A 22,972-nucleotide genomic window follows, 5' to 3' on the forward strand; every position below is an offset into this window, starting at 1 on the left:
TGGGAACGGTGCCGCTGGTCCCGCTCGTCCCGCACCGAGCCGCGGGCTGCGGGCGCTCCTGGGAACGAGTGTCCAGCGCACCCCGCGCTGAGCAATCGCCGCTGGCAGCCCGATGTCTAAGGGCACAGGGCTTCATTATGGGGAAGCCTGAGGAGGTTTTGTCGATCCCCCCCCTCCCTCCACTTTTCTTTCTTGGCGTTTCTTTTACTCTGTCAGCCGGCCACCGCGCACTACCGAGCTGCACCCCCAAGCCTCCCGCCGCAGCCGGGGAGAGCAGCCCGCGCTGCAGACGGGTTCCCGGGGCCGTGGGAAAGTGCCGCCGGCCCCCGGGGACGGGAGGGATGCGGCACGGGGGGTGTCCCACGGGGGGTGGCGGGGGCTGGCGCACGGAGGGCGGTACCCTCCGCCCCGCCGCGTCCCGCGAACCCACCGGCGAAAGCAGAAAAGGCGGAGGGGTGCGAGAGGGCGGGGGTGGGAATCCCCAAAAGGCCGAAAGAGCGTCAGCAGCCGGGAAAAAAGCCCCGCGCGGTCGGGAGAGGGGACGGCGCCGGTGACGGTGCTGGGGGCGCCCCCGCGCCGCGCGCTGGGGGGGACCGGGGGGAGCCGTGCCGCGCGCGCGGGGCGGTGCGCGGGGCGGGCGCCGACGTCAGGGCGCCGCGCGCATATTGATGCGGGGGCCCGGCCGCGCTCGCCAAGGAGCAGAAGGAAGCAAGATGGCGGCGCTGTAGGAGCGGGGAGCGCGGCGCCTGGGCTGTGCGTGCTGGATGTCGGCGAGGCTGAGGGACGCGGCAGAGGTCAGAGCGGGATCCCCGCGCCGGCCGCCTTCCCCGCCCGGCACCGCCGGGAGGTGTCGCGGGGCAGCGCCGCGCCGCGCCGCCGGGGGTCGGCGAGGAGGGGGCGCCGCCACGGGTCCCCCAACACTGCTGATTGACAGGGGCGGCCGGGGCGCCGCCGCCCCCTCCCCGCGGGGCCGGACCCGGGCTTCGCCTCGCCGCCCCTCCCCGCGCCTTTGTCTGCGGACGGGGCACGGCGGCCGGAGGCGCCCCGGCTTTGTGCCGCTCTCCGGCCCCGGGCGGACACAAAGGCGGGCGCAGCCCGGGGAGAGAGGCGGGGGGCTCGCGGGGCCGGGGAGGGCGAGGGGGCGGCGAGCGGAGCGCGGTGCCGGGGGCTCGGGAGGGAGAAGTGCGTGCGGGCGAGGCGGGGGCTCGGAGCGAGGCCTCGCGTTTTCCGTGCGATGGTCCACGCGCGTGTTTCGCCCGCGTTGCTAAACCCCGCCGTCGGGGCACAATGTGGCCACAGGATGAAAAGGAGAATCACTTTCCCGAGCGTGTTTCCCTGAAAGAACGCTTTCGGCGAGGTCAGGCTCGTTCCCCGCCAGATGACAGACAAGAGCAACAACCTCGCCGCGCCTGAGTCGGACGCGCGGCAGTGTGCGCTCGCTCGCTCGCATCGCGGCGTTTATCGGCGTTAAATCACCCCCTTAGACATCAGCACTGATTCTCTTGCCCAGAGTTAAAAGGGCGCTTTTCGGCTCGCGGTCTGAGTGATGGAAATTCAGCAGAATCTTTTCTGCTAAGTAATTTTCCTTTTCGGAATGAGGTGAAGGGAAAAGTGATGCGGTCTAGCGTGCTTTCATCGAAACGCTGCAGCCTAAGATCTCATCACAAGATTTGCTTTCCATGATGAGCGGCGTGCCAATGTGCAGGCTTTGAGCAGTGATCGGCAGCTCCGAATATATGTTCAACATCATTTTCTTTTCTTCTTCCTTTCAATGTGAAGTTGAAGAGTTTCAGAGATGAGCAGATAACAGTGTCCCTAGTGAAAGCAGGTCAGTGGGTGTTGTTTATCGGGTAATGAGGCCGTTCCATTCGCGTGTTAATGGCAGGTTGATTTACTGCAGCAGGGGGTGAGTGCAGTCACACGTTCTCTTGTGTATCTGCGTGTGTATTCCACTGTAGCACTTTGGAGGCTGCAAAGTGCAAAATAGCACGTGGTTGCCGAAGATACTCAACAGGGAGAAGTCAATGATCAATAGTCATGTCTAAACTGGAGTTACAGCGGGATCTGGCTGCTGCTGTTAACTCTCTGAAACAATGTGCCCATCTTGTATTTTATCCCGCAGAAAATCACCATTTGGAACCAATGGGAAAAAATCTCTGTTAGGCAGTGTTTTGTCTCTCCTGGAAAGCTTAGAATGACCCCTGCCAGTGAAGTCAGAAAACATTTAAATCTAGAAGCCTGGGTGAGGGGAGGAGGGAAAAAGGGAAATGTAAAGCTGTGGAAAACAACAGTGTTTTGGTGGTGGTACTAAACTGCTGTTAATGTGAAATTAAGAACTCAAAAGTCATATTTCAGTGGAAAGAGTTGTCACATTTTGGGAAGTGGCATAAAAAAACCCCTTTGTAAATGCATCCAGGGAACCTCAGAAAGTGGTTTTGTACTGCCCATTCCGAACAAATCTTCAAAAGAAGACAAGGCTAAACAGGAGATACTAAGGCACCCGAATCTACAGAACTATCACTGTTGGTAGTAAGGTTTTTAAAGAGAACTTTGGCATTGTGGTGATTCATTGTGGTGGCTTTTAGCCAGAAAAACTGATATTGTTTTTATATAGTGCACATGGTCTTAGACTTTGGCATGTCAGCATTGTTTAAAGAACAAGAAATGTGCGCTTGTTGCAGAGTTATTGAGTTATTATGATGGACAGATTTCGAAGGTCTCTTGTTGGTACCAGTGCTGCACTGGGTAGCAGAAATACGAGGTTGTAAAGGTTTTGGCTTTTGCATGTGGAATTGGGAGAACCTGTAGCTGCTGCTGAAATTGACATTTCAGCTGCCAAAGTTGGATGGGATTGTTGCTTCTTGCCCAAGCACTTCAGATGCTGCTGGCCTGTGTCCTCCACACTGTTCTCTTAAATATTAACAAGAGCCAAATAGCCCTGAAGAAAAGGGGGGAAAAAAACCCCTAACCATAGTTTGGAGCAAATCTGCTGCTTGAAAAAACATGAAGGTCATGTTGGATTAATGTTACTGACTCTGGTCAGGTTTACAGGGAGTGCTTCACTCCTAAGTTGCATGGACAGTAGTGTTTTTATCAGTGTACCTTAGCAGTGACTTTAAATCCCTTGTTCCATTTAGTTCCAAGGGGAAGATGTATTTTGTGTTTTGACAGGAGCCAAGTAAGGTCCTTTTTGAAAAGCTGACAATTTTTCAAGGTGGAATTCCAGAAGAGCTGTCAAATTTGGCTGGTCACAGGGAGTGACCCCCCTGCCTCTCTCACTGGGCTGCTGCACAGTAGCTCTAGGCATGGTAGCAGCATCTGTAAGCTAGCTTCACAATTGGAGCTTGAAAGTGGTAGAACAAAGTTGCCAAGTTTCAAGTAGAGTCGGTGGTTATCTTGGAAACTGTGCTGGAGAACACAACCACAAATTATTTTGGCAAATAATATACAGTATTTATTTAGTCCAGCACTCTGATTGCTGTTAAGGCAGTCAGCCAGCAGCATTAAGAGTTGTGACATCATTTTGAAAGGCAATGTGCTGGTTCTGAAATGGAGTGGGATGTACTATGATTCATTATTGAAAAAAAAGAAAGCTGTAGTCTGACAGAGATAAAGCATATGACTGCATCATGGCTGAAAGCCAAAAAGAGAATTGTATGAATCAATCACACTTGCAGCATTATTCCCATCCCTTACTTCATAAGGCAGTGAGTACCATCTTACTCATTTAGTGACATTCTGCAGCAGAAATAAGCCTTTGAACACTGAACAAGTAACTACTAACAAGTTGCCATAGTTCTGGTTGCTACTGCATCATCTCTGCTTACATGTTCAATTTGCATACCTGGTCCCAATAATCCTAGATAATAAAGCCTTACAAATGGAAAGTACCATGAGTAATCATCCTCTCAGTCATCCATTGAAAAGAAATCACTTCTGCCTTACCTTAGGGTTGATAAGTTTCCTTAAAAAAAAATCTGTATATATATAAATATATATTTATATATATGTGTGTGATTTTCCCATATATATATATATGGAAAATCACCCATTTTGCTAAGAAACTGCTCAGTGGGTGGATGCAGAGATGGTGGGGTTAAGGAATAAAATTCTGACCCTCCAGCATCAGCTGGACTAATCCCAAGGACAGCTGATGACTGACCCAAAAAGGTTGTTTGGATTAAAATACTGGGAATGTGCTTTGCATTACGTAGCAGGGAGGAAGAAGGTAGAGAAAAACAAGGTCTGAGAAATAGAAATAACAGCTAACTAATTTTACTCATGTATCTCATACTGTTCTTGAAATAAAGGAAAAAATAAGTCCTAACTTTTAGGTGGATCAAAAAGAGTTTTCTACTAGTTTTTCACAATAAAGAATTTTAAATCTGAGGTAACTTTAAAGACAATTGCCATGCTTTGAAAAACAGTTTAACAAATAAAAGGCATAAAGATTTAGACTCCTCTCTGTCTTTTCAAGCAGGCTTGTTCATCTCTAAAACACCTTCCAGAATGCTGAATCATCTTAGTAACCTGAACAAAATTAAGGCTTCTTTAAAAAGCAAAGTTTTCTGTGGAGGCGAGGATTCCAAGTTGGAGTGTTGTTGCCTTATAGTATACATATGGCAAGAAATCCCAGAAGGATTATTCTTACAGACAAATAAAGGCTTGCAGTATTTGACCTAATTCCTTGTGTGTGTGTTTTTCCTCTTACTAAAAAAAAAATAAAATGTTAATGCAGGAAGCATTTCTGTTGCAGTGTGGAAAGGAATAGGCTTGTTCAATGCTCAAGTTCAGCAAGAAAGGAAAATTCAGCATTTTAAGCCTAATCAAGTACAAAGTTTTGTTAAACCACAACAGACAGTTTCAAAGAAGTGAGCAGGTGAGTGTTTAGATAGCTAGGATAACCAGGAATATCTCAATAATCAAATACCCCTTGGAAGTGTCTTCCCCAGGTACAGGGCAGTACCAGCTGCACTCTGATTAAATACTAAGATGCAATTTAGACAACATGAAATAATCTTTGCATGTGCTACAGCATTACCTCTAACCTCAAATATATTCCGCATGTTTTCCCAGCATAGCAATATTGGTTTTACCAGGTGTATGCGTGGGGGAGGGGAAGTTTCCAGGTTTAAGTTGAATTTTTGCAGCTGTATAAAGAACATCTTCAGCACTCTACATGAGCTACCCTGTCCTTAAACTCTACATTTAATGACTAAAGTTTAAACAACTCTTCTGCCTAATCTCCTTTCCAATAATGCATCAGCAGTCCAAGTTTGTGTTCCAGTGTCCTGGCGTGAGTACTCTAAGTCACAACGTGTTGGGAAAGGATTTGGCTCCTTTGCAGCAAAAGCCCAGCTTACCAAGTGGGGAGGTTTAGGTCAGGACGATGACTCTCCATGTGGTTGCGTGCACGTGGTTTGAGTGTTTACAAACAGTGTCCCAGCATCCTCAGCAGCTGCCCTGACGCAGCCACTGAGGACAGAGTTCTAGGAATGTCCCTAGTCCTCCGACAGCGGAGGAGAGGGACAGAAAAAAATGCAGAGTTTTAAGAACTCATATCATAGTTTGTGTTTTGGCTGAGCTTTCTGCATCTGTGGTGCATTCTAGACCACTGGAGCCTTTGTCAAATGCTGTTGTTTTTTTTTACTCTGCACTTGAGCACAGTCTGGGCTGTGCTGATGGGTTTGTCTGGAACAGACTGACCTGAAGTATGAGATGGGGGTTAAGGGAATTATTGCAAAGGTTTCAAATTATTTTTGTGCCCCTCCTCCCCTTTTAAAAATGTATAATTTATTTAAGTCCCAAAAGGTTTTATGGCAAACCAGCTCTTTACAATATAAGAATCCCACCGTAAATGGTTATATATTTTTTCCTTAATTAAGCATGATTCACTGCCTGTTAGGATACTAGAACAATTCCCTTTTTAAAGAACAAGAAAGAAATCGTGAATCCTACTAACTTTATGAGTAAAGTCAAATAGCTGAAAGTCTTTATTACTTAATGAGACATGTTGACACAAAGAGGCGTTGCCGTTACAAAAGCTTATACCACTGCAAGGCAAGTTCTGGATCTCCATTAGATGTAAGAAGCTTGGTGGAAATTTCTGCATTTACTCAACCAAATGAATAATGCCACCAAGCTGTTGCTTAAAAAAAAAAAAAAAAAAAAAAAAAAAGGAAGGGAAAAGTGGTGCTAATTGTGTTAATTATTAGGGATTCCTTGCAGAGACAAAAATTTTGTGATTCTGTGAAAATGCACTGTAGCTGCTCAGAAGCACACAACTGACAACATGTTTCCTGCTCTCACCTGTAGACCTGAACCAAACCTGTCAGGCCAGTTCTGGTCTTCAGAGACACTTGAAGCCTATGCCCTGCATGTGCTGTAGGACCTTATTATCAGAGGTTCTAATGCTCCTTTTCTGGTCCCGTGCACATTTTTCAGACTTTCTTAGGCAGTTTTGCAGGAAACACTCAGAACATTGTGCAAAGCACATTACTTGCGTTACAAAATGAATCCTAAGATCTGTTTTCTCCTCATAGCAAGGAAGCAGTTGGTAGAAATGCCTCTTCCACGTTCTGAATTTGTCTGGATGAGTCATTGTATTCACTGTAATGCAACAGAGTAGGAAGGCTGATCACAGATCTTGTTATACACATGGCTTCTCCTAGCAGTTGTATGTTCACATTGGTTACTCCCATTTTCTGTTGATGTCTATTACAACACTGTAATTTTGTAATTACATTGCAGTGGTGTCTTCTCATTTGCAGGATAAAATTATTTGTGTCATATCCAGAATCTGCTTCTGTTTCAGTAAGCTCTTCAACCACTTTTCATTTTCTTTTCTGGCCTTTTTTCTTGACCCACAGTTTCCATTACTCTTGCACTGTCTGGGCAGCAGAAGGTAGCAAGCAAGAGTAAAGCATGTGAGAGAATACGTGACAAAGGCATTCCTGAGTCTGTGCTGACTGTTTTTTCCTTCTCTTGCCAATTCTAGCACTGTTAGAGGGATCAAAGGGTAAACATTAACCCTGGGCCTGATTCTGGAGGGAGAGTTTTGCCCTCATCTTCTCTGTCCTTCAGCATCTTTCCAGATTTGTCCCTTCAAATGAACATCTTCAAATGAAAGACAACTGTTCATGCAATACTCACCCCCATTTCATGCCCCCAATGCTTTTTTTCCATCTTTGTTTAATCTGTTTGTTCTTTCAGTGCTACTTCACTTGTGTTTGAAGTCACATTCTTTGAAGTTATAAAATTTTTATACTTGCCAAAGGACACAAAACTCTTTCAGCTCTTATGTAAGCAAAAAGGAGAAAAGAATGATTGCATATTTTCTCTTGTGTGCAAGTAGCATTGGACTCTCCTGCTCACGGTAAAATGAGGAAAAGGAATTGTTGCAGTAAAACAGGAGTTTCTACTGCTTTCCCAAAGTTAAAGACCACAGAAGTGAGGTATTTCCATGAAGCTCCAAGTGCATGTATAGCTTAATAAAACAAATGCAATTTATCCCTAAAAGAGAACTTATGAAAGCTGGCAAATACATGGGACTCACCTCTTCTTGGGATATGGAGCAGTAGTATGTGTGCACACATATTACAAATTTTAACATACTTTCTGCTTACCAAATTTCTGTTCCCTCTGCACTCCTTTGCTTGCTTTTCTATTTAATTTCAAGTTTGTCTCCCCAAAACAGCTATGAAGTATTACTTAAATGGCAACACTAAAAATCAAAAACATGAAAGCTGAACAACTCGAAAGGGTCAGATTTGACAATTCTTTCATTTTGTGTATCTAGTAGACATTTTGTGGGAAGGAAAATGTATGGTAGCGTGTCTCCCATTGCATGCACAGGTAATTGCAAATGTACACATCACATACCTAGGAGCAAGTGAAAATACAGACCAAATAGGGAAAAACACTCTTGATATTCATAAAGATGAAAACCACACAAAGCAGAAAAACACAGCAGCCTTTCAGTTCTCTGTTGTTTCTATAGTGCTTTCCATACTTTACATGGAACATTTGTTTTTCCTAAATAACTTCAGACCTGTACTTTTCTGCTTCCCTGTAATCCCTAATGCACAGAAGCTTCTGTAGGTGTGAGAAAGCAGTAACAAAACCAAGAACTGTGCTGATCTGTTTTCTTTCTATTACTCTATGTACTGCCTGAGAAGTGAGAAACCAGGCAGGAAAACACAGATTTCTATCTATTTTTCCACTGCTGTACAGTTGACAATACATTAAGTATAGGTGGCTTTTTTTTTCCCAATGTCAGCTGGCTTGTGATCCTGCAAACTACCATTTTCACAAAGCTCTATTCATTCTTCTTGGGCTTGCAAAGTTATACCAGAGACACCTGAGGCAGTGAGGCACCTAGTCAGTCATATACTCTGTAGTATTGAAAAAAGAAAAAGAATGGTAGGTCTTCTGGGTTTCTTTTTTTGTTTGTTTTTTGTGGGGACAGGGAGAAGAAATGGATGGAAAGACTACAGGTATAGAAGCTAAAAACCAAATTTTTAGTTAGAAACCCCAACTTTTCAAAGCAGTTGCAAGTTAACATGTATTTTGCTATAAAATGTCTCTAGCTGATGAATACGAAGTTTGCTTCTGGAAGAGTGGGTCTAGCTAACAGAAAAACAGAATAGCTGCTTTTTCTTGAAACAGTGAGCTGGTTAGAGATACTTTGTTGGACAAGCTGGAGCATGAGTCTAATTCAGGATGGCAACTCTGATGCTTCTAAATATAAGGAGAGTGGATAGAGTGAAATTAATTATTGCACATTAGGAGGCACCTCATATCCCAGCCACGAAACAGAATCCCACTGTGCTTGGGGCTGTACAAACATAAGCTATTTTTGTTCTGTCTTACTATTTAATTCAGTAAAAGAGGTAGAGAAAAGGGGTCTGGTAGCACACAAGGGGCCAGAGTGTTAGTAACTCTTGTTTATAGCAGAGGCAGGCAGTTCCCTTTCAAAAAACTAAATATTTGCAGTAAATAAAGCAAAGCTGCTATTAGTGCCTGCACTGTGTGTGTGTGTGTGTGTGTGTGTGTGTGTGTGTGTCTCAGAGGAGTTCCTAAGCAGAACTGCTGCAGCCTTTTCCCCAGGGTGCTGATGTTAATGAGCAGGCAAAACACGCAAAGAAGGAGAGAAAGGGTATAAAATTAATAAGCAACAACTGAGAGCCAAAGCACACAGAGATCATGCAATGTGGTACAAACCCTGCTGGAGTCATTCATTTCTGTGCCTTTTTTTTCTTAACCCTAGAAGACCTACAGGAAAGCTGTGGTATAGCTGGGAACTGAACCCATATCTCCTAAACCCCAGTGCTTTACCCTCCTTCCTGCTCATTCAGAAGTTTACTGATCGTTTTCTCTGCTTACTAAGATAACAGAAGTATCAATTTTAAGAAACAGAAACTAGACACTTTTCACTTTTTTTAGAATTTGGTTTTCAGTAGCATTTTCTGTTGATTGACAACATGTTCTGGTTTTGCTGCACAAACTTTCAGACCTCTAAATCAGCCGTGCTTATCTAAAACAACTCAGGAAATTAAATAAATCTCCTCAGGGAAAAGGATGACTTTTTACTTTGTGGCACTGTTTAAACCCTCCACTCCAACTGAGAAAGGATGCAGGGAAGAATGTTATCTCCATTTTACTGGCACTGTAAAATGGTACATGTCTCCATGTACCTCCAAACAAATAATTAAAATAACAATAATTAAAAATAGTAGGTTGTGTCAGTTAATCACAGTGTGTGAAATAGTTATGACATTTCTCTAAGTAGGTACTCCAGTTAACTCCCTTTAATACCCTTGATCCTCCTATTCATTCAGGCAAGATTTCCCACAGTCTGCAAGCCATTCATGTACATCAGCTCCAATCTACCACACAATTCCCATTTGATCTGTTTTATCAATTAAAGGTACTAATGAAGGGTCCACAAACCTTCATGTTGCCATCACACTTGGTAGCAGAGCTCAAAGGAGGAAAAAATACCAAAATAAAACCAATTTTAATTTGTTGTCAGAAATCTCTCTGCTGGAGATGGGATGCACAAGCCTGCATTGACCTGACATTAACCATAGCAGCATTCATAGCTTTCTGTTCAAGAGTCCACCTTCTTCTCCTCGACCTGAATTGGAGATGGTAATCTTTAATGTCTCTGGCCTTTGAGAATTCCTTTGCTGTGGATCACAGTCCTAGCTCAGCCTGCCTGGTTACATAGTGCATTTAACCAAACACCCTATTTAACTTCAGCACATTCATGGACTTGTGATACAATCCATGATGAACTGCATTTGGAAATAAAATCCAATATGTAATTTAGTTCATGCAGCATCTCTGGATGCTGGCAGCTGCAGCTGACCGTGAAGGACAGATGGATTTTTCCCTGCATGTTTAGAGATACAACAGCACTGCAAATGCGGTGGAAAAAGATGGAGTGGAGCATTGGGACTTGCGTCCCGCAGCTGCTCCTCTCCCCAGAGCAGTTTGGAGGTTCAGCCAGCCCAGCCCCACGCGGCTCATGTGCATGTGGCCATGCTGTTTACAAACACCCTCCTGGGTGTCCCCGCACCGCTGGGTGCCACGCTGCAGCTTGGGAGAGCTCCTGTGCTTCACCCACTGTCTTGGCTGCTGGCAGCAGTCGTGGCTGAAGGCAGGGCTCCGATGGGCTGTGGAGCTGCTAGCTTGTTCAGGTTTACTCATTTTACATTTAAGCAATATTCAGGCCAGGGGTTTAGAGCAAGGTTGTCCACAGTGAGTCAAAAATAGAAACTTCATTGCTCGATAGTGTAGTAGCACTGGAGAGCGCTAGCTGGATGTACACACAACAGTGAGGAAGGTACTTTTCTGCTTTCCAGAAACACTACTAAGGAATTGGGTAACGGTTACAGTAGGGCAGGATTTCAAAAAGCCTGTGGAAATGAATGGACACTTTTAATTTTTTCATTTCCCACTAACAAACCAGGGACCAAGTCTTGTCCAGGTTTAAGAGATGGGGCTCAACAAAACACAAATAATTCAGAGCAGCTAGTATTTAAAACCAGAGTTGCACTGTCACTCAGAGAAGACTTACTTAGTTCTGCTTTGTTTTAGCAGGCCACTGGCATACAGTAAGAAAGAGGTTTGAACAGCTGTGTGTTGCAGCATTAAATGGCCTCCTATAGCTGAGGCACAAAAAGACAAAGCCTGTTTCTTTCCAGCTGCTCAGCTAAAATTGCATTCACTTACTTTTGCTACTCTCCTCACCGGTTCAGAGTTCAAGGACTCATATATCTACCGTCCCTTGAGTTCAGATAACAAGATATAACTACATGGAGGGAAACAAACAGAAAAGTTCCCATTCTTCAAAGACGAGCACTTTTTCTGCACTTGTTCCCCTGTTTTGTTTCGGGGTGTGCACAGTTTATTTTTCTCCTTTTGTTTTACTCTCCCTCCCCGCACCCCCTCCTGCTCGCCCTCTGCTGCGAGCACACCCTCTTCCAGCCGCCTCTCTGGCTTGCCTGGCCGAGAAGTGCAGACTCAGCAGAGACTGGTAATACTTTAACTCTTTGTCCTATTCTCAGCTCCCCCAGGAAAGGTCAAAGCAAATGAGACTTACAGCTGTGCTTGAAACAGAGCCCCTACAATGGAGAGGGACATTGACCACAGACTGCTCCCCCTGTCACATGTTTTGGTTTTTTTCCTTGAAGCACATAAAGTGTGTGGTCAGCGTGAGATGAAACTTTGCATAGGTTTGGGTGGCTGAATCTGCTTATTTCTCGTTAAGAGGAAATTAAAGACTCGTGACTTTTGTTTGTACTGGCCATATCACGCAACTTCTACTGATAAACAGAAATAATTTAGGAGCTACTTCCTCAAACGCCTGAAACATGGTCTTAATTTCATCAGTGCAAAGCCAGCAAAAAGCTATTACAGACACGAAGTTTCTGTTATGTGTCTTTGAAGTCATTTTGGTAACTTTGGCAATGTGCCCTCATACAGCTCTTTTCCCTAAGAGTCACAGTTTTGCATTGTGTTCTGGGACCGTGTGGGCTCCAATTTTAGTGACTTAGGGCAGAAAGGAGTCCCATTTTTCTTCAGAACAATTCAGCACTGCCATTTGCTTACACTGACAGACGAACCTGCGGGGCCACCATCAACACTAGCACACATCCACGTGTGCCACGTTCAGGCAAAAGTTCCCACTCACCCTTCAAACACCGCGCCGTGGTGGCTCCCAGGGCTGCACGGGGCGTGCGCCAGCCGGGGCGCTGGCACTGCTTGGCGTAGCGACATCACCCTGGCGCCAAGCTTTACCTCTTGGCTTCGGCACTCCAGGTCATGCCGGTGTCTCACCACGTGCTTACGCGCACATGGCAGCAGTGTTTACAAACATGACCCCAGAACTCTTCCAGGCAGTTATGAAAGAGGCAGCGAGTGCCACATCCCGCGCGCCAGGCTGACCTAGATCGTCAGCGCTGGGAACGAACAGCGAGGTGCTCGTACCCACACAGGCTCTGAGAGATGTTCAAAGCAGATGATTTTGCTCCCAAACTGTTTTGAAGTATCATTGCCACCATGAGAGCGTTTTCCACCATAAACTAAAAATAGCTACTATTAACTAGCAGGAGCGGCGGGTAAGTGATTCAGCAACTCAGGGATAGAAGTGACTGTATTCTTCGACACTCTGACTCCGTTTCTGCAGTGAACTAACTCAGCACATAAAATTCTCACAAGGGAAGGAAATGCAAAGCTGGATTACTTTGGCTAAAAGAAAAGAACACTGCACGATCATGTAGTTCCTGACTGACAGTTCCTTTTTTACTCCTTTATTAACACTTGCACTCAAGCACTAATGAATGCTTTGTAGTCAGGCTGTGACCATCCATTTAGGAAGAAGATTGCCTTAGTAATTTCAAATTAAACACTTCCATCTACAAAACATGAATACCACTATATGGCTGATTTGGTTTTTTGACATGGGCCTTAAGAAAAAAAAGCATACAGAAATGCTGCTTCAGCAAAATAAGCACTGAGTGTTCAACTGTCAAATGTCCATGTTCTATCTTCACACATGTATTTTTACAGTACACATCTACTGAAAAAAAAAAGCATTCCTTCCTCATCGTTGAAGCTCTTAAAAGAAGTTTGTATTGTATGCCAAAGTACTCCAAACCAGCGTGCTTTCTAGAAATTAGCAGTTTATAGTAGAGTGGAGTACATGATCCAACAATTCGTTTTTGACAGATTTTTAGATTCTTGTAGTTCTCTCAGAAATATACGTATGTGGAGGAAGACAGGTACTATAACTGTGAGTGATTGCTTAAGATAATCAGTTTTCTTGAAAAAACTGTGAAATGAGCAAAAATAACCCATCCTTGTTAAAAATCACTTCCAGTTTTCATTTTTGGAATTGAAGAATTTAATCTCAGCTTTGAAAAAGCCTCCTAAATGACGAAAAATTATTTTCCTCCTCCCAAATAGAAAGTTTGACTTTTCAGAAGCAGATGAGATGGTAAAAAGGCTGTAGTTCTTTTGGTTCTATTGTAATACATCACAGTGTTTGTAAATATCATAATGATAAAGCCTGTAGGAAAGACACACTATGAGCTTCTCCATGCCTCTTCTGCAACACAGTTCAATCCCACTACTGAATAAAATTTTTCTAGGTATAGATGTCATCTTTTCCAATCATACCCATGGCAGCTCTACATTAGTTGTCAAAATTCCTGCAAAGATTCTTCGCTATGTAAGCAAATGAAACGAGAGAGGGTGACACATGTTCACTCTGGCTTGGTCACTAGATTATTTCATGAGGTCTCTGATAGCTCTCACCTGAGCTGGGGAACTGCTCTGCAGGTCAGCCCCTGACCCATTGCCAGTTTTGTCCAGTCTCCTAACTATTTTTAATCTTGTATTTAGAACGCGAGCAAATGTACTTGGTCAGTTATTGTTGTTTTTTCACTGCTGAATGTTCATTACACTGGATATAATAGACCTAGAAATAAGAATGGAAGTACTGAAAATAGGTCACTGCTGTGTTCCTATTCAAGAGCTTTTTTGTAGCATTTCTCCTGCCTGAGGAAAGCAATTCCACCTTACTGTGAAACTGTACAAGTATGGGCAGAGTGGGAGAATGGAGAATTAGAGCCTTAGTGTAAAGTCATCCCTTAATGTATATAGTTTTCCTCTTGGGTACATCATTGTACATCCTCTGGAGTCTTTCTTCAGAAACCCTAAAGCACTTCTTAAATCATTCTGAATCAGAGAGTACTGAGGTTTACAAGGACTAGATTATTGGTATTTGTGATGTCTGTGGGCTTTACCAGTACATTTAATTTAACCTGTGTAATGACTATACAGATACACAAATTCTGTCTGGTGAATCTCTTACTCAGAGAATGTTCTCATTGTTTATAATATTTTCTTACATTATATGAAGAGCTTCTTTTAGTCATCCAATGAAGAGAATATAAGGGAAAAAGTGCTGCTTATGACGAAATTTATTTTATTCAATGCTTTTAGCTGGGGGCAGGAGGTAAGGGAACAGTGTAAGATTACCATTGTATGCTACAGGTGAATACCGCCATTGTGTCAGTTTAGATGAGTATCTCAAAATAAATACAGACTCTCTCATGGGTTTGTCCTCCAGGTAAAAAAGCAGTGGAAATCTTGTTTAACAAGTTCAGCAAAAGGCACACCTAAAGTTTAATTATGTCTTCAGATGCACAGGTACAAGTCTTACTAAAGAGTTTTACTCAACTCCCAAAGAACAGACTTAGGACTTTTGATTTTTCTTATATTTAGATGGATTGATCTACAGTCATGACAGTGCACAGTTTGGGGAAGAAAATCCCTTGGCATAATAAACAACTATTCCCAGCCACAGCTCTCTCTGCCACCTAGGTGTGTGGGAGAGAGCAAGAGATTATTTGCCAGTTCATATTTTTCAGTCAATACTCTCTCTTTCCTCACCACGCTGAAAAGCCAATCTACCAAAAAAAGCAAAGGAAGATGGAGAAGAGATGAAAAAACACTTCTGGTATTTACCTGAAGGTTCTGTATTAATGTCTCTTGGAGTTGGGAATCTTGGATAGGATCTGAATTGCACATCAATTGTGCTCCAAAAGTTGAAGCACTGAATGGGGTAGTAAGAGGACTTCCTGACCTAGGAGGTACACAGACGGGTCAAATTGTTCCTGTTTCTCTTATTTATTGTTTTCTTAACAGAAGATGGTTCCTTTACAGGCCAACTGCTTATTGGTTTTGTGCACAAAGAATAAAATGTACAGAATACCTGCTGGACAGTACATTAAGTTACACTAACAACTGCCTGCAGCACTCAAAGGCAAGGTGGGAACACGCAATGGGCCTCCTAAATACATGTTCAGCATAAACCACTGGCAGAAAATGTTTCCTATCACCCTACTTAAAAATATAAGTCCTGTAAATTCAAGAGTCATAAGAACTATAACATGTAAATAAGAGAACAAAAACAATGAAAGGAACAAGGAGCATTTCAGATTTTTTACAATACTGGGGAAAAGTGCCCAGAGATGTTCTTAGGAAAGCAAGAAAATCTCCCTTATAGAGTGAGTTTAAAAAAACAAAAGATGGCTGAACCCTACCAGCCATAGCTCTTCTTCATATACACAGGATTAAACCAGCGAGGTCCTGAGGTTTCTTCCCATGTCTTTCAGTCCTACAAGATGCTTTGCCCACCAGCCTGGCTTTGGCCATGGCCAACCTCCAAAGCTTCAAAATATGACAAAAGCCCTATTTCTAGTAGTCAAGTTATATATCAATGCAAGAAAGCAGCTGCATATATTTAACAGCCAAGCTGCAGAAACCCTGGTTCATTAATTCAACAGAGATACACCAGAAGCAGCAAAATCAGACCTTCTCTTCTACTCATGTTTCACTATCCTGGCAGCCTTTTTCTTTTTTTTTCCCTGATTCTTTTAGCCTTGCTGCAGGTCCACAAACATGGGCTATAGTTGTCTCAACAATGGCAATTTCCATGAAGCTACACGAAAAGAATGTCATGTTTCAGTGTAAAGTTTTGATGTGGACAATTTGGGTTAGTTTAATTTTGAGGGGAAGAGTGGCCAGTATCTTTCCTTTCTGAACTCCTTTTTGGCCTATTCAAACTTGCTTGCACCCTTACCCAGGAAAATTCTCATCAGGATGTACTGAACAGCCTTTCCCTGTACCAGTGCACAGCAGTAAGAAAGATGGACAAGCTGTTCCTAACAGTTGTATGAAATAGTCATGGAAGGACCTTTTTTCCATCTTCTTCTCCCAAGTCAGCTAAATCATAAAACTGGCACTTTTGATAAATAGGTGTATAATCTGCTCTAGAAGAGCTCTGCTAATAGAGATTCTGTACTCTTCCAGGTCATCTCATTTTGATTTTTGCCTTTTGGATAGATAAAGCATTCCAGTTGAAGCCCTGCCAAGGCTAAAGAAGAAAAATAATGTCTGACAAAGCCACAAAAAAAAGCCTGTGCAAAAATTGTCTTTTTTCTCAAAAATGTTGACATAACTGCCCAGTTTGATGTTCACTTTAACTCCAGGAAGTCCTGTTCTTCATTCAGTGTTTTTGTTCATGATTGTTCCTGCCTTGAGACATTGCCTTCAGGCTACCAATACAAGGAACACCCTAAGAACTTCAGAAGAAAAGCTAGTGTGTGAAACAGAGAAGTTAGTGTCATCAAGGAGGAGGAACTGCATAGTGGGGGGGATCTTAAGTAACTACACATTTTTGTGAGGGTCTGGTGATCCATCAGAATGTGCATTTCTTGGCCAAGGACCATGCCTGTGTTATCTGGGCATGCTGCTGCTTTTCTCTGCATGATGCAAAGAGTTCTCTGCCATAGAAGATCTGGGCAATACAATGAACAGCTTAAGTGTAGGCACTTGCTCAATGTGGCAGTAAAGAGAAGTGCGAAAAACAGATGAACACAGTACTTAATCTTAGCAGTATGTATGGCTTTGTTAAGCTGTAGTGAATGAAGACAGAGAATTCAAAACACTAGAAAATATTTCTCTTGAGCTACAGTGCCAGAGGTGTATGGTTTGACCATGGAAAGATCTGACTTCTCCTCTTTCTTGTTCCAGTCAGATTTTCAGATGAAATTTGCAAATTATGAGTGTTCCTATGTATTCTGACTCCAAATACAATAACTTGTGCTGGGTCAGGGCCTCAAAACAGGCAGCACAGAATGAGGGAGCAGGAGGTAAAAGCACAGTGAAAGCAACTAACTCTGGAGTGTGAGCTAGATAACATACACTCAAGAAAGAGAAGGGCTCTAAGGAGCTACCTTTGGCTTTCTAGCACAGTCTGAAGAAAGACAGTATTTAAAGAAGGTAGCAGCCAATTTATTTCAAATTACTGAAAGGAAACAAAGACAGGGGATGTGCTTAATCTAAAGACCTTGCCATCACAGCCTGTCACTTAAGCAGGTTCCTTTGTAAGCAGCAGACATTTCTGTGAATTAGGACCATGTCTAGGCTTCTGCTCCTTAAGGATACACTCTATAGGGGGTTTAAGTCTCATGGTTTTGGCTATCAGCTGGAGGTCTGCTGAATGTATTGCTGAGTGATTATGCATTTCTCTGAGGCATTTGCCCTTCAGCAGACCATGATAAAAGCAGACAGTTGTTTGCTTCAGTGTGGCACTTCTCAGCTGCTGCTGGCTGTTTTCCTGTGTGCTCCTTCCTCTAAAGACTTCACCACAGTATGCCTGAGAGTACCATGCAGCAAAAACAGGGTCCAGAAAATCTCTTCTTGGGAACATGTACAGACTGTCTGCCTACCCCAAGAAGCTATTTTCTTCATTTTTTCGTTTTTGCAACATCCCAGAAGGTTGTAGTTTATGTCACCAGCAGCAAGCATGGCCACTTCCACAGTTCTTCGTAAAGCAGTGGCACGAACTGTTAAATTATCTAAAAAGAGCAAATAAGTGTTGGGGTTTTTTCAAAGATTAGATTGAAGGAACCGGAAAAAAGATCTCTCTTTTAGCTCTTTCCTTTTGTTTCTAGTTTTAATATTTAATGAACATGTGATATCGTTTTAAGCTAGTCCTGATGGTCTTGTGAAGTTAGTATTTAAAGCAGATGGCTGCAGTGCTTTAATAAGGTGGTTACTATAGAAACACAGCACTGTGAAAGCAAGAGTTACTGTAATGCATGGTTCCCTCACTAAACATTTTAAAGACTCCTGATCTACATGTAGCAGGCCCAAAGAATACTAACCAAGAAATGGAAAAGAGAGATAATATGCCTGGAGTATTTACTTCAGCTGGGGTCCACTTTAACTTAGCTGGATAGTTAACATTTTTGTGGCTTGCTAAAGAGCTGCTTGAAACAACATGAAACATGCGAGGAGAGATAAGCACAAATATTGATGGAGGAGATGACTGTGGGCAGGAGACAGATCGTTTCAGTTATCTTTTTTTAGAAGGCATGTTGGACTCAAACATTAACACAAACAAATTTAAAAACGCAAAACACCCCCAAACAGTTAGCTAATACACCCAAATATTTACTTCATAATCCTTGGGCTTTTTGTTTACTTCATCCTTGCATATCTAATGTTGCCTATCAACACACTTGTTGCAGCCTAATGCATGGGGAAGGACACTTCATGTGCTTTCAAGGATTTGGGCTTTTTATCACTGCCTCTGGTTTTCTTTCTTTTGCCAAAATTGTTTTAACCTGAAAGTACCTAAATTCCTCTGCATGTGCCAAAGCATTTTACAGGCTATGACACAGACTTTAGAAATCCTTTTAAAATGTTAATTATATATATGAATATGATTTGAACTATTCAAGGGGGTAAATGGCAGTCCTTTTGGAAGGGTTACGGGTTCTGTGTTCAGAACTGAGCAGGAAAGTGCTACCTCATCTGATTGTCTCCTTTCCTCCAGGGAATTTACAAGTAGTTTTCAGCAGTGTCAGAGGGTGAGTACATGGAGATATTGGTTGGAGAACTGTAGAGACTATGAAGCAAAGAAGGTTTCAAAGCAACACTGGATGTAAAGATAGCACTTGTGAGAAATAAACACCCTTTCATACAATCTGGGCATCCTGCAGAAACTCCTGTCTTGCACTAGTCAGCAACAGTGCTGACCTGGACAAGGTTCAGAGGAACTGGAAACAACCAAGGCCTTTTCTTTGTTTTATCCTTTCTTTTGTTTCTTTCTGTTCCCCTAAACTCAGCAGGTATTTGTGCTTCTATGTTTTCTGCTTCCCTCTGTACCTTAAAACACCTAAATTGGGCAGGTTCTGTTGCAGGATTTGCCTCTGTTAGGGAGCTGAACATCATTTTAAATGCAAGAAGGGTAAAAAAACCCTGTGAGAAACACACAACTAATAGGGTTTTCCTCTACCCTGAGACTTAAATTCTCTCATCAGTTCCTGTTTCTGTATGGCCATATCTGATTCCTTTATGGGCTTTTTCTATGACTTAAAACTTTCAGAGAAGGAAAACCACATGTGATCTAAAACACCTCTCACTTTTCTGCCTTGTCACTGTGACCCTTGCCACTGTCATCCTCTACACACCAGTCAAGGTCCATTTTTCCTACTTTGCTCTGTCCTTCAGTTTTTTTCCTTCCAAACATCCCCGTTGTGTACCCCATCCCACTTATGAGGCTTAACCTGCCTCATTGCTCTTTATTTCTCTGTATTTTGCTCTTTATTGCTCTGTATTTCTCTCATGCCTGTGAAGTATTACTATGAGCACCACTGCCCACAGCTTTGCAAGTTTAGCAAGTCTAGAAGTCGGAGGTATTCCCTGCTCTACTTTACATACTGTCTGCTTTGGTTTTGATGTATTTACAGTGCAGCAGTAGAGCTATAGACAGATACTCAGAAACAGGTATCAAGCCCTTACCATGATGCTCACTGTTTAAATAATCCTTCAGTACAGCATTCAAGGATTTGGGCATCCTCATCTCTGAGGATGACAAAGCTCACCCTCAGACTATCTCCACGTGCACTTACAGGTACATTAAACACACAGGCACAGCACACAAAACCAGAGATCTCCGTTTTCATAACAGGAATATTTTTAGGCATGACAGATACTACGAAGGCACTCTGCCTGGCTGCACTCAGGATAGATGGGCGCGCTATTTTAGGTTATTACATAGCAATTCTTAAAAAAGAAATCTTTGTAACTTGCAGGCAAAAGCTGAGGGAAATCTGTCCCTCAGACATCAACAAAAGGAGCCCTAGGGGAATGGGTAGTTCTGTGGTCTGTATGTAGATTTAACCCTGGACCCATTTGGTGACCTCAGAAGGACTTGTGTGATCCATGAGCACCTGTTTCCAGTTCTGGCCTTTGTCTCCTGCTCCATGTAGGATTGTAGTCCCTGTACTGAAAAGCTTTTCCCCCCCTTTCATTAAAAAGAACATGAGTGCTTTTCACAGTGGTGATTATTTAATCTCACAAATAATGTCACTGACTGCAGTGAGATCACATGAGAACTTGCATGCATGCATGCATGGAAGAACTCACTCTATAGCCCTCTGGGAAGAACACTGTAACAGTGAGGGAAGCCAAAAGGACATTTTATATCCTTCCAGTATCTAAGAGGAGGTCCCTCCCCTAGCTCAGCAGATGCATCAAGACATGCTTGTGGTATATAAATAGCACATAAATATTTTTTCTGTATAATTTGTTAATTGTTTTTAAGTGCAAATACTGGGTAGAGGTGCACAGCTTGGAAGTATATTGAGTGAGATGGTGTAAAGCTGGGAAAATCCTTCACCCTAGACCTTGAATTTCTGCTTTTATGGTAGAATATGAGTCAGAAGAGGCAGAAAGCTCTTTGTAGGAAGATGACAACAGGAAAAAAAAAAAACCAACAAAAAAACAAACCCATGCTTAGTATGGCTTGCAATAGAAACATTCTGTCACTTGTCTGTGGTGGCAGTGGCTTATCTTTCACACAAGCAGAAGCAGAAAAAAGTCTGGTGATCACAGCCTCTGGAAGATTATCTCATAGCACTATCTGGGTTAGTCCTAAAGGGCTGGAAACCTTTTACATTGATGCAGTCATAATTAAATGTGATCCAATTGCATTCGTGGAATTAACTAATCACCAGTATGAGTAAGGGGCTCACAAGTCAGCCAGAAGTTACTGTGGGAAAACCTCTGTGGCTTAAACTGAAAGCTCTTGAGAAATGTTGATATTTAAATGGCAAAAACAGTAGCTCAAGAACACGGGGAATAAGCAACTCTGCTTCTAACATTTCCTGGCATATGACAGTTTTGAAAAGGGGATTACTCTAAACAAAATTCTCAGTCTCACGTATGTTCATAGCTTTAATTAGACCAAGCGTAGATGGAAATTCACAGTCTGCTTAACCTATTTAAATCTCTCTGATATGTTTCCTTTGCACACCTGTTTGAAATAAAGTGTGAGTGGAAAGAATAACCTCACGGTGCTCTTTCAGGCTTTTATTGCACAAGATGGGTGGCTTTGTCTGCCTGAGTTGCCTTATTTCCTTAGTATTTAGAGTATTTTTTAGTAGACAACCAGAATCTGTGTGTGGAGAATGCTTGTTGGTGGGTGCAGCAGGAAACTGCAAGGAGCAGGCTACAAGAGGATACTGTAACCTAAGTTTAACTCTACTAGTTAAATCTCATAAATGGCCACGATCATGTGCAACTAACATATAATCCTGTCCCAGTTCTGCCTGTAAATTATATTTTCTTCAGTAAAACGACATTGTTCGTTCTTTCAAAACCACAAATTTGAATGTTACAAGCTAAGGGAAGGCGTTACTGCTGGTCAGCAGGGGCTACTTTCATAGGTTAAAGTGTGAATATCAAGTCTCTATATGTGATTTTACATTAGCTTCTCAAATGTGTTTGCTAAAGGGGATGTTAGGCCTATTTAATTTTGAAAAAAAACATTTGTAAAGGTGCTGAAAATCCTTACTACAAAATATAAAATCACTATTGTGTGGTAAAATTAAAGTGGCAGCTGACAGATGCCAGCATCATAAGGATTACACAGCTGTACCCACCACACCTATCAGCCTGACCGAGGAGACCACAACCCGCAAAGTATGTTCTGAATTACAGGGGTTGCATATGTGCTGACGCTCGTTTTAAACCAAAATTCTAAAAAGACCTTCTCACAAGAAGATGTAACCACATGAGAAGAGTCTTGATTTATTAAAAAAATAGGAAAAAGTATGCTCTGTGAAAGTCCCTGCCACACCCCCATTAAAATGGTGCTTTTTTGAACTCCATTCTAAACTCACTGAAGAGAGTGAAACAAATCCAATTTCAGTGATCTTGGGACCATATCTTTAAATTTAATTGAACAAATGCTGACCAAGTGCCCAGGTATAAGGCTATGAAGAACTACGTCAACTTTTCATTAGAAAGCTTGCATTAAATTCCCACCAAATTGAATTGTATTTCTAATGAACTCACCAACCTTTGGGATCAAAGTTCCTGATGATTTATATTTTAGCAGCAAGCTTCCCTGAACACTTGAGTATTCTGGGGTTTTTGCCTGCTGACTTCTCCCCTTCCCCCTCCCCCTTATTTACTCTGTTCTTTCCCTATCAGTACGTGCCACTGTACTGTACACGGTGCAGTTACATTAGCATTTATCTGATGGAGCTGAAAGCCTAGATCTTTCTCTGTAACTTTTGTGAGCAAAACTTTAAAAGCTTCTCCTTCTCCTCCCCCTCCCAGATCCCTGCAGGGAAGAAGCAATATGAACAAGAACACGCACAGATCTCTCAAGAATACAAATTATGTTCTGAACAGAAAGTTGGCTCATGCATGTCAATTACTTGTTATAAAGAATAAAACATTCACCTATAGTTAACCTTTAGAGGGAATGGAAAACACAAAGTTATTGCTTGCTATATGCTTTTTACTGAAGTGGCAACTGGCAGAATGAACTGTGAAGGGGGAAAAAAAGTTGCTCTAGAGGATTCTGGGAAAGTAA

The 22,972-nt window shown here is 42.7% G+C and overlaps 1 protein-coding gene across 2 annotated transcripts in view; it reads left to right on the plus strand.

Moving 5' to 3' along the window:
• Window positions 1-688: 688 nt before the first annotated feature.
• TET2 (tet methylcytosine dioxygenase 2) overlaps window positions 689-22,972 on the plus strand; it is a 71,196-nt gene continuing 48,912 nt past the window's right edge. For both annotated transcript variants that reach the window (XM_064710912.1, XM_064710913.1), the window contains exon 1: window positions 689-794. In XM_064710912.1, coding sequence (XP_064566982.1) covers window positions 765-794 — 30 coding nt within the window. In that variant the 5' untranslated portion in view covers window positions 689-764. The remainder of the gene's footprint in view (window positions 795-22,972) is intronic.

This window comes from Zonotrichia leucophrys, chromosome 4, assembly GCF_028769735.1.
Source record: "Zonotrichia leucophrys gambelii isolate GWCS_2022_RI chromosome 4, RI_Zleu_2.0, whole genome shotgun sequence".
NCBI classification, from domain to species: domain Eukaryota; kingdom Metazoa; phylum Chordata; class Aves; order Passeriformes; family Passerellidae; genus Zonotrichia; species Zonotrichia leucophrys.